This window comes from Erpetoichthys calabaricus, chromosome 5 (assembly GCF_900747795.2).
Source record: "Erpetoichthys calabaricus chromosome 5, fErpCal1.3, whole genome shotgun sequence".
NCBI lineage: Eukaryota > Metazoa > Chordata > Cladistia > Polypteriformes > Polypteridae > Erpetoichthys > Erpetoichthys calabaricus.
Genome location: NC_041398.2, coordinates 21,006,936 through 21,027,614, shown reverse-complemented (window position 1 = coordinate 21,027,614; position 20,679 = coordinate 21,006,936). Strand labels below are relative to the sequence as shown.

At 44.6% G+C, this 20,679-nt stretch overlaps 1 protein-coding gene across 2 annotated transcripts; it reads left to right on the top strand.

The window, feature by feature from the left end:
* The first annotated feature begins 774 nt into the window (after positions 1–774).
* Positions 775–18,866, top strand: LOC114644373 (gastrula zinc finger protein XlCGF57.1-like). Of its 2 annotated transcripts, none has more exons than XM_028792513.2 (3): positions 775–903; positions 6,582–7,102; positions 17,043–18,866. In XM_028792513.2, the coding sequence occupies exons 2-3, from the start codon at positions 6,727–6,729 to the stop codon at positions 18,191–18,193; spliced, it is 1,527 nt and encodes a 508-aa protein (XP_028648346.2). In that variant the 5' UTR covers positions 775–903; positions 6,582–6,726; the 3' UTR covers positions 18,194–18,866. The 2 variants fall into 2 exon arrangements, with proteins under 2 accessions (XP_028648346.2, XP_028648344.2); XM_028792511.2 differs by having other exon boundaries at positions 792–942.
* Positions 18,867–20,679: the final 1,813 nt, after the last annotated feature.

Here is a 20,679-nt window from a genome sequence, read left to right as displayed (position 1 = left end):
ATCAAGTCGAGATTTGAAAGTCCCTAAAGTCTTACTGTCTACCACTCTACTTGGTCACTTATTCCATGTGTCTGTGGTCCTCTGTGTGAAGAAACGCTTCCTAATGTTTGTGCGAAATTTCCCCTTCACAAGTTTCCAACTGGGGCGGCACGGTGGCGCAGTGGGTAGTGCTGCTGCCTTGCAGTTGGGAGACCTGGGGACCTGGGTTCTCTTCCTGGGTCCTCCCTGCGTGGAGTTTGCATGTTCTCCCCGTGTCTGCGTGGGTTTCCTCTGGGCACTCTGGTTTCCTCCCACAGTCCAAAGACATGCTGGTTAGGTGGATTGGCGATTCTAAATTGGCCCTAGTGTGTGCTTGGTTTGTGTGTGTCCTGCAGTGGGTTGGCACCTTGCCCGGGATCGGTTCCTGCTTTGTGCCCTGTGTTGGCTGGGATTGGCTCCAGCAGACCCCGTGACCCTGTATTCGGATTCAGCAGGTTGGATAATGGATGGAAGTTTCCAACTGTGTCCCCGTGTTCTTGATTAACTTGTTTTAAAGTCACCGTCTCGATCCACTGGACTAATTCCCTTCATCACACGCAAGGCTGGAATCAGTGCTGAGCAGTATTGCTATTCTTTTGCTGGTTCTAATTATAAAATTGTATTACAGCTTTCCATACACTCGGCTGTTACTAGCTGACAAACCGAAAGATTTATAAGCGATTCTCCTTCCGTGCATTAGATGGCAGTGTTTAACACAGACAGCGCTTCTTTCCGTGGAGTCGGTTTCGTCGACGACTCGCTTTGTTTCTCTTTGTTTGATTCCTCCGGCGGACTGCGCGGGCGGGCGCACAACGCGAGTGTCTGCACATTCAGAGATAAAAGTATGCAGAGGACGAAAGAAAGAGCGGACGGGGAGAAGTGTTGGTGAGCAACGGGAGCGTCGAGAAGGAGTGAGAGTATCGGGTAGGAGAGGAGACGAAAGAAAATGGGGCAGGAATGTCGGGGTGGCAGAAAGAACAAGGGCGGCGTTTGTTCGCTGAATGTGGAAAGAGGAGGATTAATAAAAAAAAGAGAGATTTGACAATGAAAGTGAGAAGCGAGTTGCGGTGATTTTTCCGGAGCGCTTTAGTGTTGATGGTGGCGGCACACCGCTCGTCCGCCTTTCGTTCCCATTCCCCCTTTTACGTCCACGCAGGCTGCCGTGTAAGCCGCTCGCTTGACCCGTCCCGTTATTTGAATTTCTCCCGAGTTGGCTGTGCGTCAGGAATTCGCAAACATTCGAGATTTTTCAAGAACCTTTTTTCGAATCGCGTTTGCAATACGCATTAGAGTAGACACACGGAGGGTCGTGAGAGAGACCGCCGTCATCATCATCATCATCATCATAATTCTTTACATTTATGTAGCGCTTTTCTCACTACTCGAAGCGCTTCAGTGAGTGGGGAGCTGTTTCCTCCACCATTAAATGTGTACCACCCACCTGGATGATACGACGGCAGCCATTTTTGCGCAAGTTCGCTCACCACACATTAGCTGTTAGGTGGTAAAGTGGTGAGAGAGAGAGAGAACCAATTTGAGACGAGGGATGATTAGAGGGGCTGGAATGACTAGGCTCGGCCGTGTTGGGCAGTTTAGCCTGGATAATAGGAACCGCCATAACTCCATAGCCGATCCTGGTGGCATTAAATACAAGACAGGAACCAAGCACAGCACGGGGTTAATTCCGAGTCGCCATTGATCCTAACTTGCAAGCCTTTCCGATATCGCTGGGGGTGCATTGAGACTGAAGTTCTCTGTACTGAGCAGGGGAAGGTGGGCGTGCAGACTCGGCACAGAGAGCAATGGGGGTGCTATTCAAACGAAGGACAATGAAGGCATTGAACATTTATGATTAGTGTTCCCTCCATTCAGTCGACAGCAGCATTCCGCCTTTCCGCTGTCCAGCCGTGTCATCCCAAACGAATCATCCTTTGAATATGCCGTTTTTCCTATTAATCAAAAAACTTTCTTCTCCTTCCACTTTTATAAATTGAGAGATGCTAGCTTGAATTTTTCCAAGAGAACTTTTGAACCACACAAACGTCCAAAGACTTAAAGAAAGGCGTGAGAGAAGAGAAGAAGTGTGAGGCGTTCATCTAAAACAAGGCGGAAGTGACACGGAGTGGGCCTTCAGTTAATATTGGTGCGGTCAGGTCAGCCACAGTCTTGTGGGCACAAACCAGTTCGCTAGCCATCCCTGCATTACCACTAGCATTTAATTCAGTTCTGGGTTGCATTGGATGCAGGGTGCAAGGCAGGAACCCACCTGGAATGGGGGGGGGGGTATTTGGGACCATATGGGTCGGCTCCACTCTACCATCTGCGTCCCCCCCCCGGGAGCCTCTTGAACCCGCTACCGCCAATCACATACCCGAGGGATGAGCACACTCGCACAAAGCAAGGGGCAGGTGCCTAAAAGTGCTTTTATTAAAATAATCCAAATCAGTGTTCAAAAGTGCAGTGCAAAACTGTTCAATAAATAAATAATCCAATTAAAAAAATAAAAAAGGGGGTACTTGTGTACTAAAAAGGACAGCAGTGAAACCTCCCCCCCTGAGCCCAACACTAGAATGGGTAGGGGGAAACCCTCAAAATTGAAACGTAATAATAAGTTCCAATTGTACATATGTATTTTTTTTCTATAATAAACCATCCATCCATTATCCAACTTGCTATATCCTAACTACAGGGTCACGGGGGTCTGCTGGAGCCAATCCCAGCCAACACAGAGCGCAGGGCAGGAAACAAACCCTGGGCAGGGTGCCAGCCCACCGCAGGGCACACACACACACCAAGCTCACCCTCTAGAGACAATTTAGGATCGCCAATGTACTTAACCCGCATGTCTTTGGACTGTGGGAGGAAACCCACGCAGACTCCATGCAGGGAGGACCCGGGAAGCGAACCCAGGTTTTCTAACTGCGAGGCAGCAGCGCTACCCACTGCGCCACCATGCCACCCTATAATAAACCAATTTCTGTAAATTTCTAACATTTTTTTTTTTTATCCCAATAAATATGTTATGAATTCATCAAAACACTTCTGTTTTAACTTGTCATGCCGTCAAGTACCAAAAAGTGACAGTGGAGATTAAAAACGATTTCCATAAATCATCTTCTTTCGGCTGCACCCGTTAGGGTTTGCCACAGCGGATCATCTTCTTCCATATCGTCTTTCTGTTCTGTCACACCCATCACCTGCATGTCCCCTCTCACCACCTCCATAAACCTCCTCTTAGGCCTTCCTCTTTTCCTCTTCCCTGTCAGCTCTATCCTTAGCACACTTCTTCCAGTATACCCAGCATTTCTCCTCTGCACATGTCTAAACCAATGCCATCTCGCCTCTCTGACTTCATCTCCCAGCTTGAGCTGACCCTCTTAATGTCCTCATTTTTAATCCTCTCCATCCTTGTCACACCCAGTGCAACGATTCCATAAATAATCCATTAAAATGAAGTTAAAACGCAGGCAGGTGTCCTGTCCCCGCTCGTCTCCTCGGCTTACCCCAGCTGAAGAGACGCCTGACAGTTCAGCCAACCTTCTTCACCTCCGCTCCTAGACTTGGCCCCCTGTAGCCGTCTCTGGCTCTCAACAGGGCATCACCCCGAGCCAGGCTGGCATTCCTGTAGTCTATGGCACCTCACTGAGCCCTGCTTTTCTCCCGGCCTTATGCAGAGTCGTGCTAACCGAGCAGCTGGAGTGGCCATCGGCTGCAGTCTTCCTCCTGGCTGCCTGCCTTCTCCTGCGCTCTGTCTATCCCGTCCACTTACTCACATGCATCGCCATTGTCTTCGTCTTCTTTGCCATCTTTTAACTTCTCTCTCTCTTTCTTTTGCTTTTGGTCCACCCTTTCCGATTCTCGTGCCGGCTCTTCCCGATATACCTCTGTGGGCTCAGCGTCTCCATCGCACACTGCAAGAAGCTGATGAAGCAGTCGAGACGGACCGCACCCTCACGTGCAGGTGTGTCACACCTCACCAACCTCCTGCAGCTACGCGAGCACACACACCCACCGAGATCGAGCCGGCCTGTAAATTATTTATTCATCAAAACAGGCTCCTGATTGTTAAACTGCAAACCTGTTATACCTCAGGGTGCCAGTCCATCATTAGACAAAGTCAGCCATCACCCGTCAGTTTAGAGCTGCCAGTGAAATAAATACACACGTGGTAACTGGAGGAACAAAAGAAAAACCTGAGACCATGAATCGACCAGGCCATCTGAAGATATGTGGGGAACATAAAATGTGAGGGGGATAAACATGCGGGAATGTCAGGTGGATTTTAAGGGAATTCTCCTCCTTATTGGGACCATTAGGGCGCAGCCAGACTGGTGTTCAGTCCAGCTGTCTATAGAATAAAAACGGGGCCGTCTCCTATCCAGAGAAGTCTTTTAGAGACTGGGCTGGAAGTGAAACCCGGGTGCCATTATGGGTGTACTTGTACACTGGCAATTTGTTCTGTGCCCAAGCATGTTTGCCCACATATAAGGCCAAGGTGTCTAGTTTGTTTGACTAGTGCAGGGGTGGGCAGAATCAGTCCTGGAGGGCCGCAGTGGCTGCAGGTTTTTGTTCCAACCCAGTTGCTTAATAAGAAGCCCTTATTGCTCAAGTAACACTTCTGCTTCACTTTAGTTGTCTCGCTCGTTAAGATTTTGAACCCTTATTGCTTATTTTAGTCTTAAACAGCTGTAGTCTCGGTTTTTAATTGTTCCTTATTAGCAATAACATGCAAATGACAAAAGAAACCAGCAGTTCTCCATTTAGCTTGTTACCATTTACACCTGTGTGTATTCATCATGCACTGCTGGGTTTAGTTAAATACTTGGAAGGAAAGTGAAGAGAAAAAAGTGAAGCACTGAGAATAACTCGTCTGTTTTAGACTTCAAATCATTTGGATGATATCCTTAGAAAGGACAACAAATCTAGGATATGAGAATGGCCTTACATAGCAGAGTTAAAGCACTAGCAAGCCATGCAATTAAATAATTGACAAGGATTGTTTTTTAATTAAGCAACTGGGTTGGAGAAAAAACCTGCAACCACTGCGGCCCTCCAGGACTGAATCTGCCCACCCCTGGACTAGTGTGATCACTCCATGCTGGGCCAGCCGTCCTGTGCCCTGACCCGCTTGGGAGAACTGTGCCCGAGTACAATTCAGTAGCAGTCGGGTACAATGTGATCGCTAAACGTGCCCAAGCACGGAAAAACTGACGTGATGTCAATGATGCGCCAAGTTAGGTGGTGCAGTTCTCATCTCATTTAATACCATTTGAGTTAAAAACAGGTTTTGGTACTTCTAGCCATCCCTGCATTATCCCCAGCATTTAATTCAGGATGCAAGGCAGGAACCAAATTTGGGGCTGAGTGGTGGCTCTGAGGATCTGTGCTGGTATCCAGAAGGTTGCCGGTTCGAATCCCTGTCACCGCCAAAAGAGATGCTACTTAACCTGTAATTGCTCCAGTGGCGCTGTACAATGGCTGACCCTGTGGTCTGACCCCAAGGGGTATGCGAAAACTAAGGCGAAATAAAGAACAAAAAAAAAAACCTGGAAGGGGAAAAACAAACAAACAAACAAACAAACGTGGGACTGTGCGGGTCGGCTCCACGCTACTGGCTGCGTCCCTGGAGCCTCTTGAACCCGCTACCGCTGATCATATACCCAAGGGATGACTACACTATTTGGCATGTAGACTTGTCTTGTTCTATCTCATCAATAACATTTTAGAATAATCGTTTAAGTTGAGGAAGTGGATTCTCTTTCCTCTTTATTTTCTTCTATTTATTTTTGTTCAGTTACTTATCTACATATTTTGACTATTATTAAAGTTTTGCTCTGCTGGCCTGGCTGTCTTTCTCATGGGTGGGGGTCGATTTGCTTCAAACCTAGTTTTGTTAAACTTGACTTGCTTGTTTGGAATGTTATTTGACTTTCATAAAATTTAATAAAATGTTAAAACAAAAAAAAAAAGAGGAATAGAGAGGTAAGCTGGAGCAGGAGTGAGAGAGATACAGAGTAAGCAAGAGGAGTGTGGAGAGGAGTGGGCAGAGGGAAGAGCTGTCTCACCTAATAGATGGCAGGCCCACCGAGGCTGTAGGTTGGTTTGCTCATCCTTTTAGTGACTGGTCAAACGTAACTCTGTGTTTGTGCTGAACGTGTACTTCTGTTGGTTTCACTGTACACTGAGGGTCTGGAATATTAATAAGTCACAAGCCAAGTCTTTTTAAAATGAAGGTCTCGGTTCAGGTCAGATTCAGCTTTGGATCTTTTCACTGTTGCGTTTAGGCCAGCTTTGGCATATATTCCTATTATAAAACAGTTCAAAGTGATTACGTTTTGAACTTGTTTCCCCTTTCCCTTTCTTGACTTTGCCCTCATCAAGTGGGTTTTCACTCCAAATCTCATGAGACCTTATTAGTTTAACATGGAGGGTTCATAGCATTTCAAATCTCTCATTATTAAACAAGTCAGTAGTTTTTTTTTGGCATTTAGTTAACCTCCAAATGTGGTCAATTTATGTTTTTGTGACCCTATAAAATAATGACGTCACTTTTATTTTGACAGATTAAAATTAAGCTTCCCCACCACTTCCATGTGCTCCTGCAGTGAGGCAACTTAACGGCTTCGAGGACAGGGCTGTCCACGTGAGATCTCCGATGAGAAGAGGAGACAGAGACAGAGAGAGAGAAAGAAGAGTTTTACACGGAGCATGGCTTCATCCAAGGGTGATGACCTGGCTGAAAGAGTGGCGCACATTAAGGAAGAGGATTGCGAGTGGGAGGCAGCCCAGGACTTTTGCGAAGGAAGACTTTCCGTTTTCAAGGAGGAAGAGTTTGAGGGGGAAATTATCCAAGTTAAAGTTGAAGATTCGGAAGATTACCCAGTTAGTCTCGAACCGCAAAACGACGAAACTGGGAATTTTGGTGGAGAATCTCATTCCAGTTTACAGTCCCGCTTCACGAATACCGGACACCTGGCTACCCAGAAGAATTCGGTGGAAGTGAAATGCGAGTTCGAAGAGACGATCATTGGAGGAGACGGGAGGGAAGGAGATGAGCAGGAGCCGTCTAATAGTTTTGGAACAGGTAAGTAGTGGGGTGAAAGTGAGAACGTTTGCAAGTTCTACCTATGATTTTGGTTTGGCGTTTTTTGGTAGGTGCCAATGAGTGTGAGGTGAGGTTCGATTCGATTCAATGTTATCGTCATTGTGCAGATACAATCAAATGCAGTTTAGCATCTAACCAAATAGTAGGTGTAATAGACAGTGGGTGCAAATAGTGCACTAAACAGTAAGGTGCAATATGAGAATATACATCTATATGATATTTGAATTTAGAGTTACTAGTATATAAAAGAAAGCGCATATAGATGTGAATACTGATCAGTAGTACAGATACATGACATGAATAAATGTAAGTGTGTGGCTTGCAGAGGGGGCTCCTGCTGCCCACACCCGACACCGACAGACGCAGGATACAAGTTCAGCACACACATTTTTCTTTTCCCCATGGGAAATGCCTTCCCCCGTTTCCCACATGTAAAGCATAGTCACAGCACAGCACCAAACACCCTTCCCTTCTTTCTTTTCCCGTCTCATCTTTCTCTCTCTTCGCCTCCACTTCTCCCACCCGACCCTGGCTCCCAGAGTAGTGGCTGCTGCCTCTTTTTATAAGGCATCTGGAAGTGCTCCATGGTGCTTGCTGACTGGCTTCCGGCCAGTGCTGCAAACAAGGGCTCAGCAGTTCTCCAGGTGCCCACTAGTGGTGGCCATGGGCCCCAGTGAGGTTGAGCTTCCATGCTTCAAACCTGTGGCACTGCTGCATGTCAGGGGGGCTGCCCTGTAGTGCTCCAGGGGAGGTGATGGGCTAGATGGGCTCTCTTCCCCTGGACCTTCCATTATAGTGGTGTCCCAGCCATACGCCATGAAATACAGATACTGGTCATAAAATTAGAATATCATGACAAAGTTGATTTATTTCAGTAATTCCATTCAAAAAGTGAAACTTGTATATTAGATTCATTCATTACACACAGACTGATGTATTTCAAATGTTTATTTCTTTTAATGTTGATGATTATAACTGACAACTAATGAAAGTCCCAAATTCAGTATCTCGGAAAATTAGAATATTGTGAAAAGGTTGAATATTGAAGACACCTGGTGCCACACTCTAATCAGCTAATTAACTCCAAACACCTGCAAAAGCCTTTAAATGGTCTCTCAGTCGAGTTCTGTAGGCTACACAATCATGGGGAAGACTGCTGACTTGACAGTTGTCCAAAAGACGACCATTGACACCTTGCACAAGGAGGGCAAGACACAAAAGGTCATTGCTAAAGAGGCTGGCTGTTCACAGAGCTCTGTGTCCAAGCACATTAATAGAGAGGCGAAGGGAAGGACAAGATGTGGTAGAAAAAAGTGGACAAGCAATAGGGATAACCGCACCCTGGAGAGGATTGGGAAACAAAAAGTGGGGGAGATTCACAATGAGTGGACTGCAGCTGGAGTCAGTGCTTCAAGAACCACCAGGCACAGACGTATGCAAGACATGGGTTTCAGCTGTCGCATTCCTTGTGTCAAGCCACACTTGAACAAGAGACAGCGTCAGAAGCGTCTCGCCTTTGGACTGCTGCTGAGTGGTCCAAAGTGATGTTCTCTGATGAAAGTAAATTTTGCATTTCCTTTGGAAATCAAGGTCCCAGAGTCTGGAGGAAGAGAGGAGAGGCACAGAATCCACGTTGTGTGAGGTCCAGTGTAAAGTTTCCACAGTCAGTGATGGTTTGGGGTGCCATGTCATCTGCTGGTGTTGGTCCATTGTGTTTTCTGAAGTCCAAGGTCAACGCAGCCATCTACCAGGAAGTTTTAGAGCGTTTCATGCTTCCTGCTGCTGACAAACTTTATGGAGTTGCAGATTTCATTTTCCAACAGGACCTGGCACCTGCCCACAGTGCCAAAGCTACCAGTACCTGGTTTAAGGACCATGGTATCCCTGTTCTTGATTGGCCAGCAAACTCGCCTGACCTTAACCCCATAGAAAATCTATGAGGTGTTGTGAAGAGGAAGATGCAATACACCATACCCAACAATTCAGAAGAGCTGAAGGCCACTATCAGAGCAACATGGGCTCTCCTAACACCTGAGCAGTGCCACAGACTGATCGACTCCATGCCACGCCGCATTGCTGCAGTAATCCAGGCCAAAGGAGCCCCAGCTAAATATTGAGTGCTGTACATGCTCATACTTTTCATGTTCATACCTTTCAGTTGGCCAACATTTGTAAAAATCCTTTTTTTGCATTGGTCTTAATTGATATTCTAATTTTCCGAGATACTGAATTTGGGACTTTCATTAGTTGTCAGTTATAATCATCAACATTAAAAGAAGTAAACATTTGAAATACATCAGTCTGTGTGTAATGAATGAATCTAATATACAAGTTTCACTTTTTGAATGGAATTCCTGAAATAAATCAACTTTGTCATGATATTCTAATTTTATGACCAACACCTGCATATTTAATATACAGAATAGATATATGTAAGCAGGTGAAAATGTACAGCAGGTCAGCTATTGAATGGTAAGTGTTGAGAATGCAGAATCGTGATGGTATTATAAAAGAAACTGTTCCTGAGCCTGCTTGATGCAGGACCGAAGGCTCCTGTAGTGCCTCCCTGGTGGAAGGAGGGTAAACAGTCCATAGTTGAGGTCTCGGGCATCCATAATGAAGCTGCTAGCCCTTCACAGACAACCATGTACGCTGTGGGTCAGCAATAGTCGGCAGCGGGATGCCAGTGATGTGCTGGGCAGTTTTCACCACCCGATGCAGGGTCTTCCTGTCAACTGTTAGCCGTGTAGTTTGTCAATATGCCCCCCACAGCGCAGATGTAAAAGTTCAACAGAATGTGAGGAGACAGGCAGGTGTCCTTTAGTCTCCTCAGAAAGTAAAGTCTTCGTTGGGCTTTGTCAACCAGACTTGAAGTGTTTGTCCAAGAAAGGTCCTCGGAGGCGTGGACGCCTAGGAATTTGAAGCTGGAAAGACACTCCACGTCAGCTCCATTCATATGGATGGGACCGTGTCTGCTGCCTTTAGTTTCCCAGTAATCCACAATGAGCTCTTTAGTTTTCTTGGTGTTGAGGTTGTTGTCAGCACACCATGTTGTTAGGAGCTGAACCTCCTCTCTGTAGGCCGACTCGTCATTGTCACCGATCAGTCCTATTACCACAGTGTTATCGGCGAAATTTATGATGGAGTTAGAGCCGTATAAAGGGATGCAGTCATGGGTGAAGTGGGAGTAGAGGAGTGGGCTGAGCACACAGCCCTGTGGAGCACCGGAATTCAGGATCAGGGTTGATGATGTCTGGTGGTTTAGCCTGACAGACTGGAAGCTGTTGTTTACAAAGTCCAGTGTCCAGTTATAAAGAGAGGTGCTGATGCCGAGATTGCTGAGTTTAGTTACCAGATTGGAGGGGATGAGGTTGTTAAATGTGGAGCTAAAATCAACAAACAACATCGATATGTCTCGAACCTAGTTTTGTTAAAAAAAAATAAATCAATAAAAGCAAGTCAAGTTTATTTTAATAAATAAACAAATAATATCCTGACATAGGAGTTGTTGTGATCCAGGTGTGTCAGGGTAGTGTGAAGAGCCGAGGATACGACATCCTCCATTGACAGCAAACTGGTAGGGATCAAGTATGGAAGGCAGATTGGATTTAAGGTGGGCCAGAACAAGCCTCTCAAAGTGCATGGTGATGATGGGGAATTGTAATACGGTAAAAGTTTGTGCGAATTCCAAAAAAAAGGAAACGTGTCCAGCCAATGGTTTACCCATATAAACCAACATCACCAATGTTATATTTAATGAAGTTAATGTATTATTGTGATATTCCGCTCTACTTACCCATTTCCTGTTTTCTTCAGGGATTAGTGTACTCATCAGGTTTGTTACCGGGTTGGTCTACGGTCACACCTTAAGAGTAACACACACATACACACACACACACACACACACAGACCCTAACCACAAGAGCACTGTATGAAAGACGTATGCACAGCACGTTATTCTGTAGCACTTTAACAAATACCGTATGAATAATACCTGCACAGTCTGATTTCCCTAGGACTCCAAGAGACTTACAGTGCATCTGGAAAGTATTCACACCTCATCACTTTTTCCACAGTTTGTTATGTTACAGCCTTATTCCAAAATGGATTAAATTCATTTTTTCCTCAGAATTCTACACACAACACCCCATAATGACAACGTGAAAAAAGTTTACTTGAGGTTTTTGCAAATTTATTAAAAATAAAAATATTGAGAAAGCACATGTACATAAGTATTCACAGCCTTTGCCATGAAGCTCAAAACTGAGCTCAGGTGCCTCCTGTTTCCCCTGATCATCCTTGAGATGTTTCTGCAGCTTCATTGGAGTCCACCTGTGGTAAATTCAGTTGACTGGACATGATTTGGAAAGGCACACACCTCTCTATATAAGGTCCCACAGTTGACAGTTCATGTCAGAGCACAAACCAAGCATGAAGTCAAAGGAATTGTCTGTAGACCTCCGAGACAGGATTGTCTCGAGGCACAAATCTGGGGAAGGTTACAGAAAAATTTCTGCTGCTTTGAAGGTCCCAATGAGCACAGTGGCCTCCATCATCCATAAGTGGAAGAAGTTCGAAACAACCAGGACTCTTCCTAGAGCTGGCCGGCCATCTAAACTGAATGATCGGGGGAGAAGGGCCTTAGTCAGGGAGGTGACCAAGGACCTGATGGTCACTCTGTCAGAGCTCCAGAGGTCCTCTGTGGAGAGAGGAGAACCTTCCAGAAGGACAACCATCTCTGCAGCAATCCACCAATCAGGCCTGTATGGTAGAGTGGCCAGACGGACACCACTCCTTAGTAAAAGACACATGGCAGCCCGCCTGGAGTTTGACAAAAGGCACCTGAAGGACTCTCAGACCACGAGAAAGAAAATTCTCTGGTCTGATGAGACAAAGATTGAACTCTTTGGTGTGAATGCCAGGCGTCACGTTTGGAGGAAACCAGGCACCGCTCATCACCAGGCCAATACCATCCCTACAGTGAAGCATGGTGGTGGCAGCATCATGCTGTGGGGATGTTTTTCAGCGGCAGGGACTGGGAGACTAGTCAGGATAAAGGGAAAGATGACTGCAGCAATGGACAGAGACATCCTGGATGAAAACCTGCTCCAGAGCGCTCTTGACCTCAGACTGGGGCGACGGTTCATCTTTCAGCAGGACAACGACCCTAAGCACACAGCCAAGATATCAAAGGAGTGGCTTCAGGACAACTCTGTGAATGTACTTGAGTGGCCCAGACTTGAATGCGATTGAACATCTCTGGAGAGATCTTAAAATGGCTGTGCACCGACGCTTCCCATCCAACCTGATGGAGCTTGAGAGGTGCTGCAAAGAGGAATGGGCCAAACTGGCCAAGGATAGGTGTGCCAAGCTTGTGGCATCATATTCAACAAGACTTGAGGCTGGAATTGCTGCCAAAGGTGCATCGACAAAGTATTGAGCAAAGGCTGTGAATACTTATGGACATGGGATTTCTCAGTTTTTTTATTTTTAATAAATTTGCAAAAACCAAGTAAACTTTTTTTCACGTTGTCATTATGGGGTGTTGTGTGCAGAATTCTGAGGAATAAAATGAATTTTATCCATTTTGGAATAAGGCTGTAACATAACAAAATGTGGAAAAAGTGATGCGCTGTGAATACTTTCTGGATGCACTGTACTTATTATCTGCACAAACAATGTGCAATGTTTTAAAATATCTGACCTAAATATTAGTTTGATGTCTAGAAATATAATCTAACATACAAAGGCTCAACATCCTTTGTGTTAGACCATTTATTAGCCAAGAATGCCTTACTTTATGTCCTCTTCCCTACTATTGGGTGAAGCTCTCATCCTCAGCCTTAATAAACCTCGCAGATCGAAGTGTATGGCAAACTTCTGATTGCTCCAGGTGCTCTTCATGTGTACTTTATTACTTCTGTCACTCCAGGTATAAAGACAAAGTATAGAACTGTAAAAGCAGTTTTGTATGTATTACATGAATAATAATACCAAAAAGAACAAGGAAAAATAGAAAATAAGATTGATAGTAAAGTCTGGAGATATATAATATATATATATAATATATATATATATATATATATATATACACATATATATATATATATATATAATATATAGAGAGAAATACAGTACATAGATATAATAAAAATAATTCTTTGCATTTATATAGCGCTTTTCTCACTACTCAAAGCGCTCAGCAATTGCAGGTTAAGGGCCCAACAGAGCAGAGTACCTTTTGGCATTTACGGGATTTGAATCGGCAACCTTCCGATTACCAGTACAGATCCCTAGCCTCAGAGCCACCACTCCGCCTGTAGATATACAGTACATAGATATATACTACGGGGCTTTGCTCGCCAATCCCCGGGTGGGTGCTATGCGCTAGCCACTTCACAGCTCTGTTGCTCCCGTCTGGGGATGCGATTTACAATTTAAACAGATTATTAACCATAGCAAAAAATAGTAAAATGTAATAAATTGAAATAAAATTGTTTCATGTTGCATTAGACGTATTCGTTGCGTTATACGATTTTGTTCTGTTTGGCTTTGAAATTAACACGCAAATACTTTTTAAACTTACACTTTTACTGTAAAACTTCAGTTAAAACAATTTTTTTTAAAGTAACTGTTCCTCAATATCGCATTGAATTTTGTTTCCGTGTTTGGACTTTCATCGTGACAAGACAACGTATAACTTTCCTGTGAGTAAATTTCGTTTCTTTCTCTCTTAATATATAAACCGACTTTTTCAAATGTTTGTCCCTGTGATTTGTTAATTGTCTTTGCAAAAGCTATTCTAACGGGAAACTGTAAATGTTTTAATATGAATGGCATATCGAGATCTCCTTTGTTTTCTGATGTTAGTCCCTGAAGATGTACCACATTACCTTTCTTGTCGCCTGTTAAAATTTGACATGTCAGAATTGTTCATCCAATTTTGAATACAACTAACCTTGTCCCATTGCATAGCCCATCACTCAGACATAAATCACGCAATAACATTACGATACGTCCTTCTGTCAACAGTAATTCGTGCGGTGGAAGACCGGAAAGTGTTAATGGTTGTAGATATTCTTCGTGATATTGCAAGTTGATGTTTTCCTCTTCCGCACCATCACCACCAACTGCTTCAGCAGAGTCTATTGATACACACTTAACCAATTTGCCGTGTAACCGATCGACAATTTTCACGTTAATTCGTTTGACTTTGTTTCTCGGTGCTATGATTTTAGTGTACTCACTTTTTCTGTTGATAACCCTTCGGGATGAAATTCTTCAATAAGATTTACGTCGTCTTTAATTGGGAGCTTAAAGTGAGGAAAATGTCAAAATTTATAAGAGCTTTGAGTGCAGGAACGGAGTCTGACAAAAGCATTCACACCAATGAGAGGCGAGAGGACCGCGGGCATGGGCCGTGAACCGGAAATGGTGGAGAGGAGGGCGGGACTCGAACAAATCTCTTGGCAAAAGTCTCCTCTCGCGGATATAGATAGATACAGTATATAGATGACTGAAGATGACCAATCCACCTCAGGGTCCTGTTAATGAAGATGATGACAGGAACAACAAGACAATGAAGATTAGTAAGAGCTTTGAAAATTACAGAGAGTGAGGGGGCAACAGTGACCTCTGGACATGGAGTGGATTGAAGGTCAGTTTTGCTCCATCCATGTGACAGGCACACTTCTATCAGCTCCACTTCTCACATCCCATCCATCCATTCATTTTCATCACCGACAGTCTTTTGATGAATCAACCTGAGAAGGGATGCCAGTCCACTGCATGGCACACTGGCAGACCCCACGGTGATTAACACAACACACACATCCGTGAGGTACGAGATGAAGCTGGAGAAACTGGACAGGCAGGTGATGAACAGGCAAAGTCCATTTGCACATGAAGGCACATAGTGAGTCAGCTTCACTTAAACCAACAATCTGAGGGTCATTTCAGCCATTTCTGTTCTGCTTAAGGGGATCTGGGAAAGTCACACTTACTAACCGAGGTGTCACCCCTTACAGGCTGCTCTGTCCCAAAGTGAGGAAGAAGAAGCTTAGTGAAGGTGTTGGAACTTGAGAGCTCATGAAATTCACCAGCGATAAGAAGCAAAACCTCGGAGAAAGGAGTCTGTGTTAGCATTTATAATGTTGCCGAATTCTCATTTATGTCAGTCATGCATACAGTGGGTATAGAAAATAATCCCCCCCCCCTTTTGAAATATTCCCATTTTTATTGCTTTACAGCCTTAAATGAAAACACACACACCAATATTTTTTTCCAGCTGTACTTACTCAATGCAATCTCTAACATCCAAGTGACAGATATCACAGCTACAGTTCAGAACAATTATAAAAAATCAAAAACAATTCCCACTGAGATGAATAAAGGAAACCCCCAAACTCAATGAGGTGTCAGTGCCCCCCATTTCCATTCATGGTTACTGTCTTCCTCCCACCTGTGATCAGTTGTAATGAGTGGGATTAGTGAAGCTGTTCCTGGTCCATTCATCCCCTTGCTTGGTAGTGCAACTGACAGCAAACACCTGACTAGGGGTGGCCAGCCACTTCAGAAGATCTCAGGGATAGAATTGTGGACAGACATAAGGCAGGAGATGGAGACAAAAACATCTCAAAGGCTTTATCAATCCCAAGGAGCCCAGTAAAGTCCATCATAAAGAAGTGTTTGGTACTACTGGGACCCTCCAAACTGGATGGAAGACCAAGGAGGACACTGGTAAGAGAGGCTACTGAGAGGCCAATGGCCACTTTGAAGGAGTTACAGGATTTGATGGCACAGAGTGGTCATTAATGGGGTGCATGTGACAACAATTTCACAAGTGCTCCACCATTGTGGCTTGTTCGGGAGGGTCGCACTTCTCAAGAAAGGCCACATGAAGGCTCGTTTGAGCTTTGCCAGAATGCACCTTGAAGATTCTGATGCCAAGTGGGGAAAAAAGGTCTTATGGTCAGATAAGACCAAGATCAAACTATTTGGCCTCAACACCAAACGGTACACCAATGCAGCTCACCATCCACAACACACCACACCTACAGTAAAGCATGGAGGGGGCAGCATCCTGTTGTGGGGGGGCCTGGGGCTCTCGTTAGTGTAGAAGGAAAAATGGATGGGGCAAAATACCATCAAATTCTGGAGGAAAACCTGCTACCCTCTGCTAGAAAGTTGAAGATGGGCAGAATGTTCACCTTTCAACACAACGACAACCCGGAGCACACAGAAAAATGGACCACAAGGAGAAGAAAGTGAATGTGCTGGTGTGGCCAGTCAGAGCCCAGACCTAAATCACACTGAAAATCTGTGGAAACATCTGAAGATAGCAGACCAGCAACGCTCACCACCCAATATGAGTGAACTTGAACAATTCAACTGTAAAGAAGAGTGGGGGGCAAATATTACACAATCTAGGAGTGCAAAGCTGATAGAGAAGAATCCCAACAGACTCAAGGGTGTCATTAAAGCAAAAGGGGGGGGGGCAACAAAATGACATTGACATTGGGGGAGCTGATCCTTTATTCATCTCAGTAGGTCTTGGTTTTGATTTTTTAAAGGTTTCTGAACTGTAGCTGTGATATCTTTCACTTGGATCTTTCACTCTCAATTTCATAGGTGCTCTCCTTGGAATACCCCAGGAATGGACCTGAGGGGTGAGGCAGAAACACCAGCCAACCAGTGGGCCACCTATCTCGTGTTAATAATAATAATTCATTACATTTATATAGCTCTTTTCTCAGTACTTAAAGCGCTATCCACACAGGGAGGAACCGGGAAGCGAACCCACAATCTTCCACAGTCTCCTTACTGCAAAGCAGCAGCACTACCACTGTGCCACCTGTGAGGACATTTAAGATTTTATTTGTTTTAAGGCTTTTAATGAAACTCTTTGTATCATTTGCAGATTTCCGATGGAATGGCAGCTTCTCGCAGTCGTCATCTGCTCAGCTCTCGCTTCAACGTAAATTGCAACACAAACAGGACAAGGAGAAGATGAAGAAATCAACAAGAGGATTGGAGAATTTGACTGCAACCTCTTTCCAGTGCAGTTCTCTTCCTGCGAGAGAATCCATCAACACTGGAAAACGGCAAGGGCCTAACACCAATCCAGTGGCTTTGTGTGCTGGCCAAGAGTGCAGAGGAACTTTTAAAAACAAGTCTGACTGTGTAGATGTCAAGTCAAATGATACAAGACCAAAGCCATATGCCTGTTCTGAGTGTGGCAAAACATTCCTCCATAACTGCAGGCTCCAGGCACACACAAGAATTCATACTGGAGAAAAACCCCACTGCTGCTCTGAATGTGGCAAGCGATTTTCCGACAGTCGTTGTCTCCAAAGACATAAAAGAATCCACACTGGCGAAAAGCCGTATGGCTGTGCTGAATGTGGCAAACGATTCACCGACAGTAGTGCTCTCCAGAGCCACACAAGGATTCACACTGGAGAGAAGCCGTTTTGCTGTTCTGAATGTGGCAAAAGATTCACCGAGACGAGTGCTCTTCAGAGCCACAAAAGAAGTCATACGGGAGAGAAGCCATATTGCTGTTCCGAATGTGGCAAACGCTTCACCAGCAGCAGTAGTCTTTGGCAGCATGCACGAATTCACACTGGAGGGAAGCCATACTCCTGTCCTGAATGTGGCAAAAATTTTCTACACAAGAGCAGTCTCCAAAATCACATACGAATTCATACTGGAGAAAAGCCTCATTGCTGCCCTGTTTGTGGCAAGCGATTTTCTGACAGTAGCACTCTCCACAGACATACAAAAATCCACACTGGCGAAAAGCCCTATAGCTGTGCGGAATGTGGAAAAAGATTCATTGACAGTAGCCGCCTCCAGAGCCACACCCGGGTTCACACTGGAGAAAAGCCATTTGTCTGCCCTGAATGTGGCAAACGATTCACCAACCGGAATGGTCTTCGCCATCACGTACAGATTCATTCGGGCGGGAAGCCATACGGCTGCTCCGAATGCGACAAAAGGTTTTTACTTAAGAAAAGCCTCCAGAACCACGTAAGAATTCACATGGGAGAGAAGCCGACATCTAGTTGAGATCTGAAGGTCTCGAACGTTCTGCCCTCCGCTGCACTACTTGGTAACTTATTCCATGTGTCATCAGTTCTTTACGTGAAGAAAAACGTACATTTGTGCGAAATCCGCCTTTAACAAATAGTCAACCGTGGCCCCAGCGTGCTTGTGCAGAATTTATTTTCGAAGGAACAACTGCTGTCCTCGCTCATTTCCTTCATCATTTTAAACACTGCAGTCCTGTCACCTCCTCTGGTTCTCCGGTGGCTTGAACTGAAAAGATTCACCTTCTTCAATCTTTCCCCAAAGCTCACACCTCGTAATCTTGGAATTGGCCTTGCTGCTCTCCTCTGGACTTTCTCTAGCGCTGCAATGTCATTTTTTTTTTAATATGGAGACCAAAGCTGACAGCAGCACTCCAGGTGAGGCCTCACCAGTGTGTTATTTAGCTTCAGCACGACTTCCTTTCAGGTGTACTCTACATTTTGGAGATAAAGAACAGCCTGAGCTTTCTTGATCACATCTGACCAATGCTTGAATGGAGGTACTGATGAGTCCACTTTGACTCCTAGTTTCTTCACAAAAGGGGGACTTTCATGTTTAGACTTCCCATCGTGTATTCAAATCTAACATTTTTTTACTTCCTACTGTACATGTATTTCCTTACATTAACTCACATTAAATTTCGCCTGCCCAAGCCCGTATGCTGTCCAAGTCCCTCTATGATGGTTCAGTGGACTCCATCTAGTTTGACATCCCCTTCAAACTTAACCTTAACGTATTGATTATGTCCTCCTCCAGATCATTTATGTGTATCACGCTTCTTGGAGTTTGGCTCCGGCTCAGAGTTCTGTGTAAATGCAGTTATTCACAAGTCAGACTTGGGCCAGGTTTATACTTCACTCGACGTGACGTGTGCTCCAGCGGACGCTACTGCTACACGAGCGTTTTACTGTTTATACATAAACACGTACTTTATGTAAGTCTGGAAGAATCCACCAGGTGGCAGTGCGAGATATCATCAACGGTGAGAACAGGGGGTTATTTTTCGTATGTGGATTACTCGTTTAGCTGGATGTAATTGCTGACAATTTGGCCTGATCCTGGATCTGTCGGTTTTTCGAAACTCTTGGTGGAAGTGTTGTTATAGCAACACATCCAAATCCGCAAAGCTGCTCGGAGCAGGTATGTTCTACGTAAACAAGGATGAGCTCATACACTTAATCAGTGTCTGTGCATGGAAGTCATCCAGTCATGGCTTCGCCGTTCATGAATGAGCGACCAATTGATATCGGTGTGCAAATTATAAGAAGAGAATTTCATATAGAGAGGGTTTTGCGCGATCGGCAAGATCCTTTATTGCTCCCGGAGGAAATTATTGTCGAAAGATACCGCTTTAGCCGAGGGGGAATATTGTACCTCAAAGATTTATTAGCACCTTATATTCGAAGTCAAACTCGGTGAAGTCGGGCTCTCACAACCACACAGACAGTAGGCATTGCTTTGAGGTTTTTTACAAGTGGCACTTTTTTATATACTGTAGGCGATGCGGAAAATCAACTAAAAGTGCAGTTTACCAGGCAATTCGTAAAGTCTGTTTGGCTCTGAAACATTTCCTTCAGATTTTCATTGTGTTTCCTGGACACCTGCGTGTGCAGACAATAAAAGAGGCGTTTCATGCCATTGCAGGTAGGTAATACACAGGCTAAAACACACACAGTTCTGTGAAGAATCTCACAATCAGCCTGACATTCTCATTACCAGGATTTCCAAATGTGATTGGGCACATGGGACTGATCAGAGTGGAGTTTGATCAAACATTATTTGGAAAATGTACCTCTCCTCCTGATGAATAATCAGACACAGTGTCTTCATCAAATATTTGACATTCGTCAATATCTCGTTGGTCAGACACAAGTTCAAGGGATATGACATTCCCTGCAACTGACCCAACAATAAAAGAGGGCTATATGGAACATACCTATGGCACACATGGAGGACAAATCTATGCAATGACCATCCTTTACCTGAAATGAAGTGACCACTGCATCCTGCCACTGGTTCTGAGGAGGAGCTTCCCCCTGGAATGCCCTCAGAAACAGGGCGATGGGCATTTTGCTGGAGAGCCAACTCTTCTGCAGGGGTTAGGTCTGGACCGTGTGGACCTCCAGCTGTTTTTTGCTTGTCTGCCTCCTTATTAGCTTTAAAATTAATGTTCTTTACATTATATATGATTCTTTATGTCAACAATTCTTTAAATAGTTATATACCAATATTTACCAGTTTGAAGTATATTCTTGTACTTCACTTTAACCTGTTCTCATATTCTCCTTGTGCTCACGTTTGATCTGGAATTATGACATATCTTCTTCTATAATACGCCACAATGGCTGTTCGTTTGTCTGTCCAGGATTTTAAATCACTTGTAGCTCGCAAACCGTTTCACCCATTGACTTGAAATTTGGTACACATATACTACGTGACGTCTACTATCAGCTTTCAGGGTGATG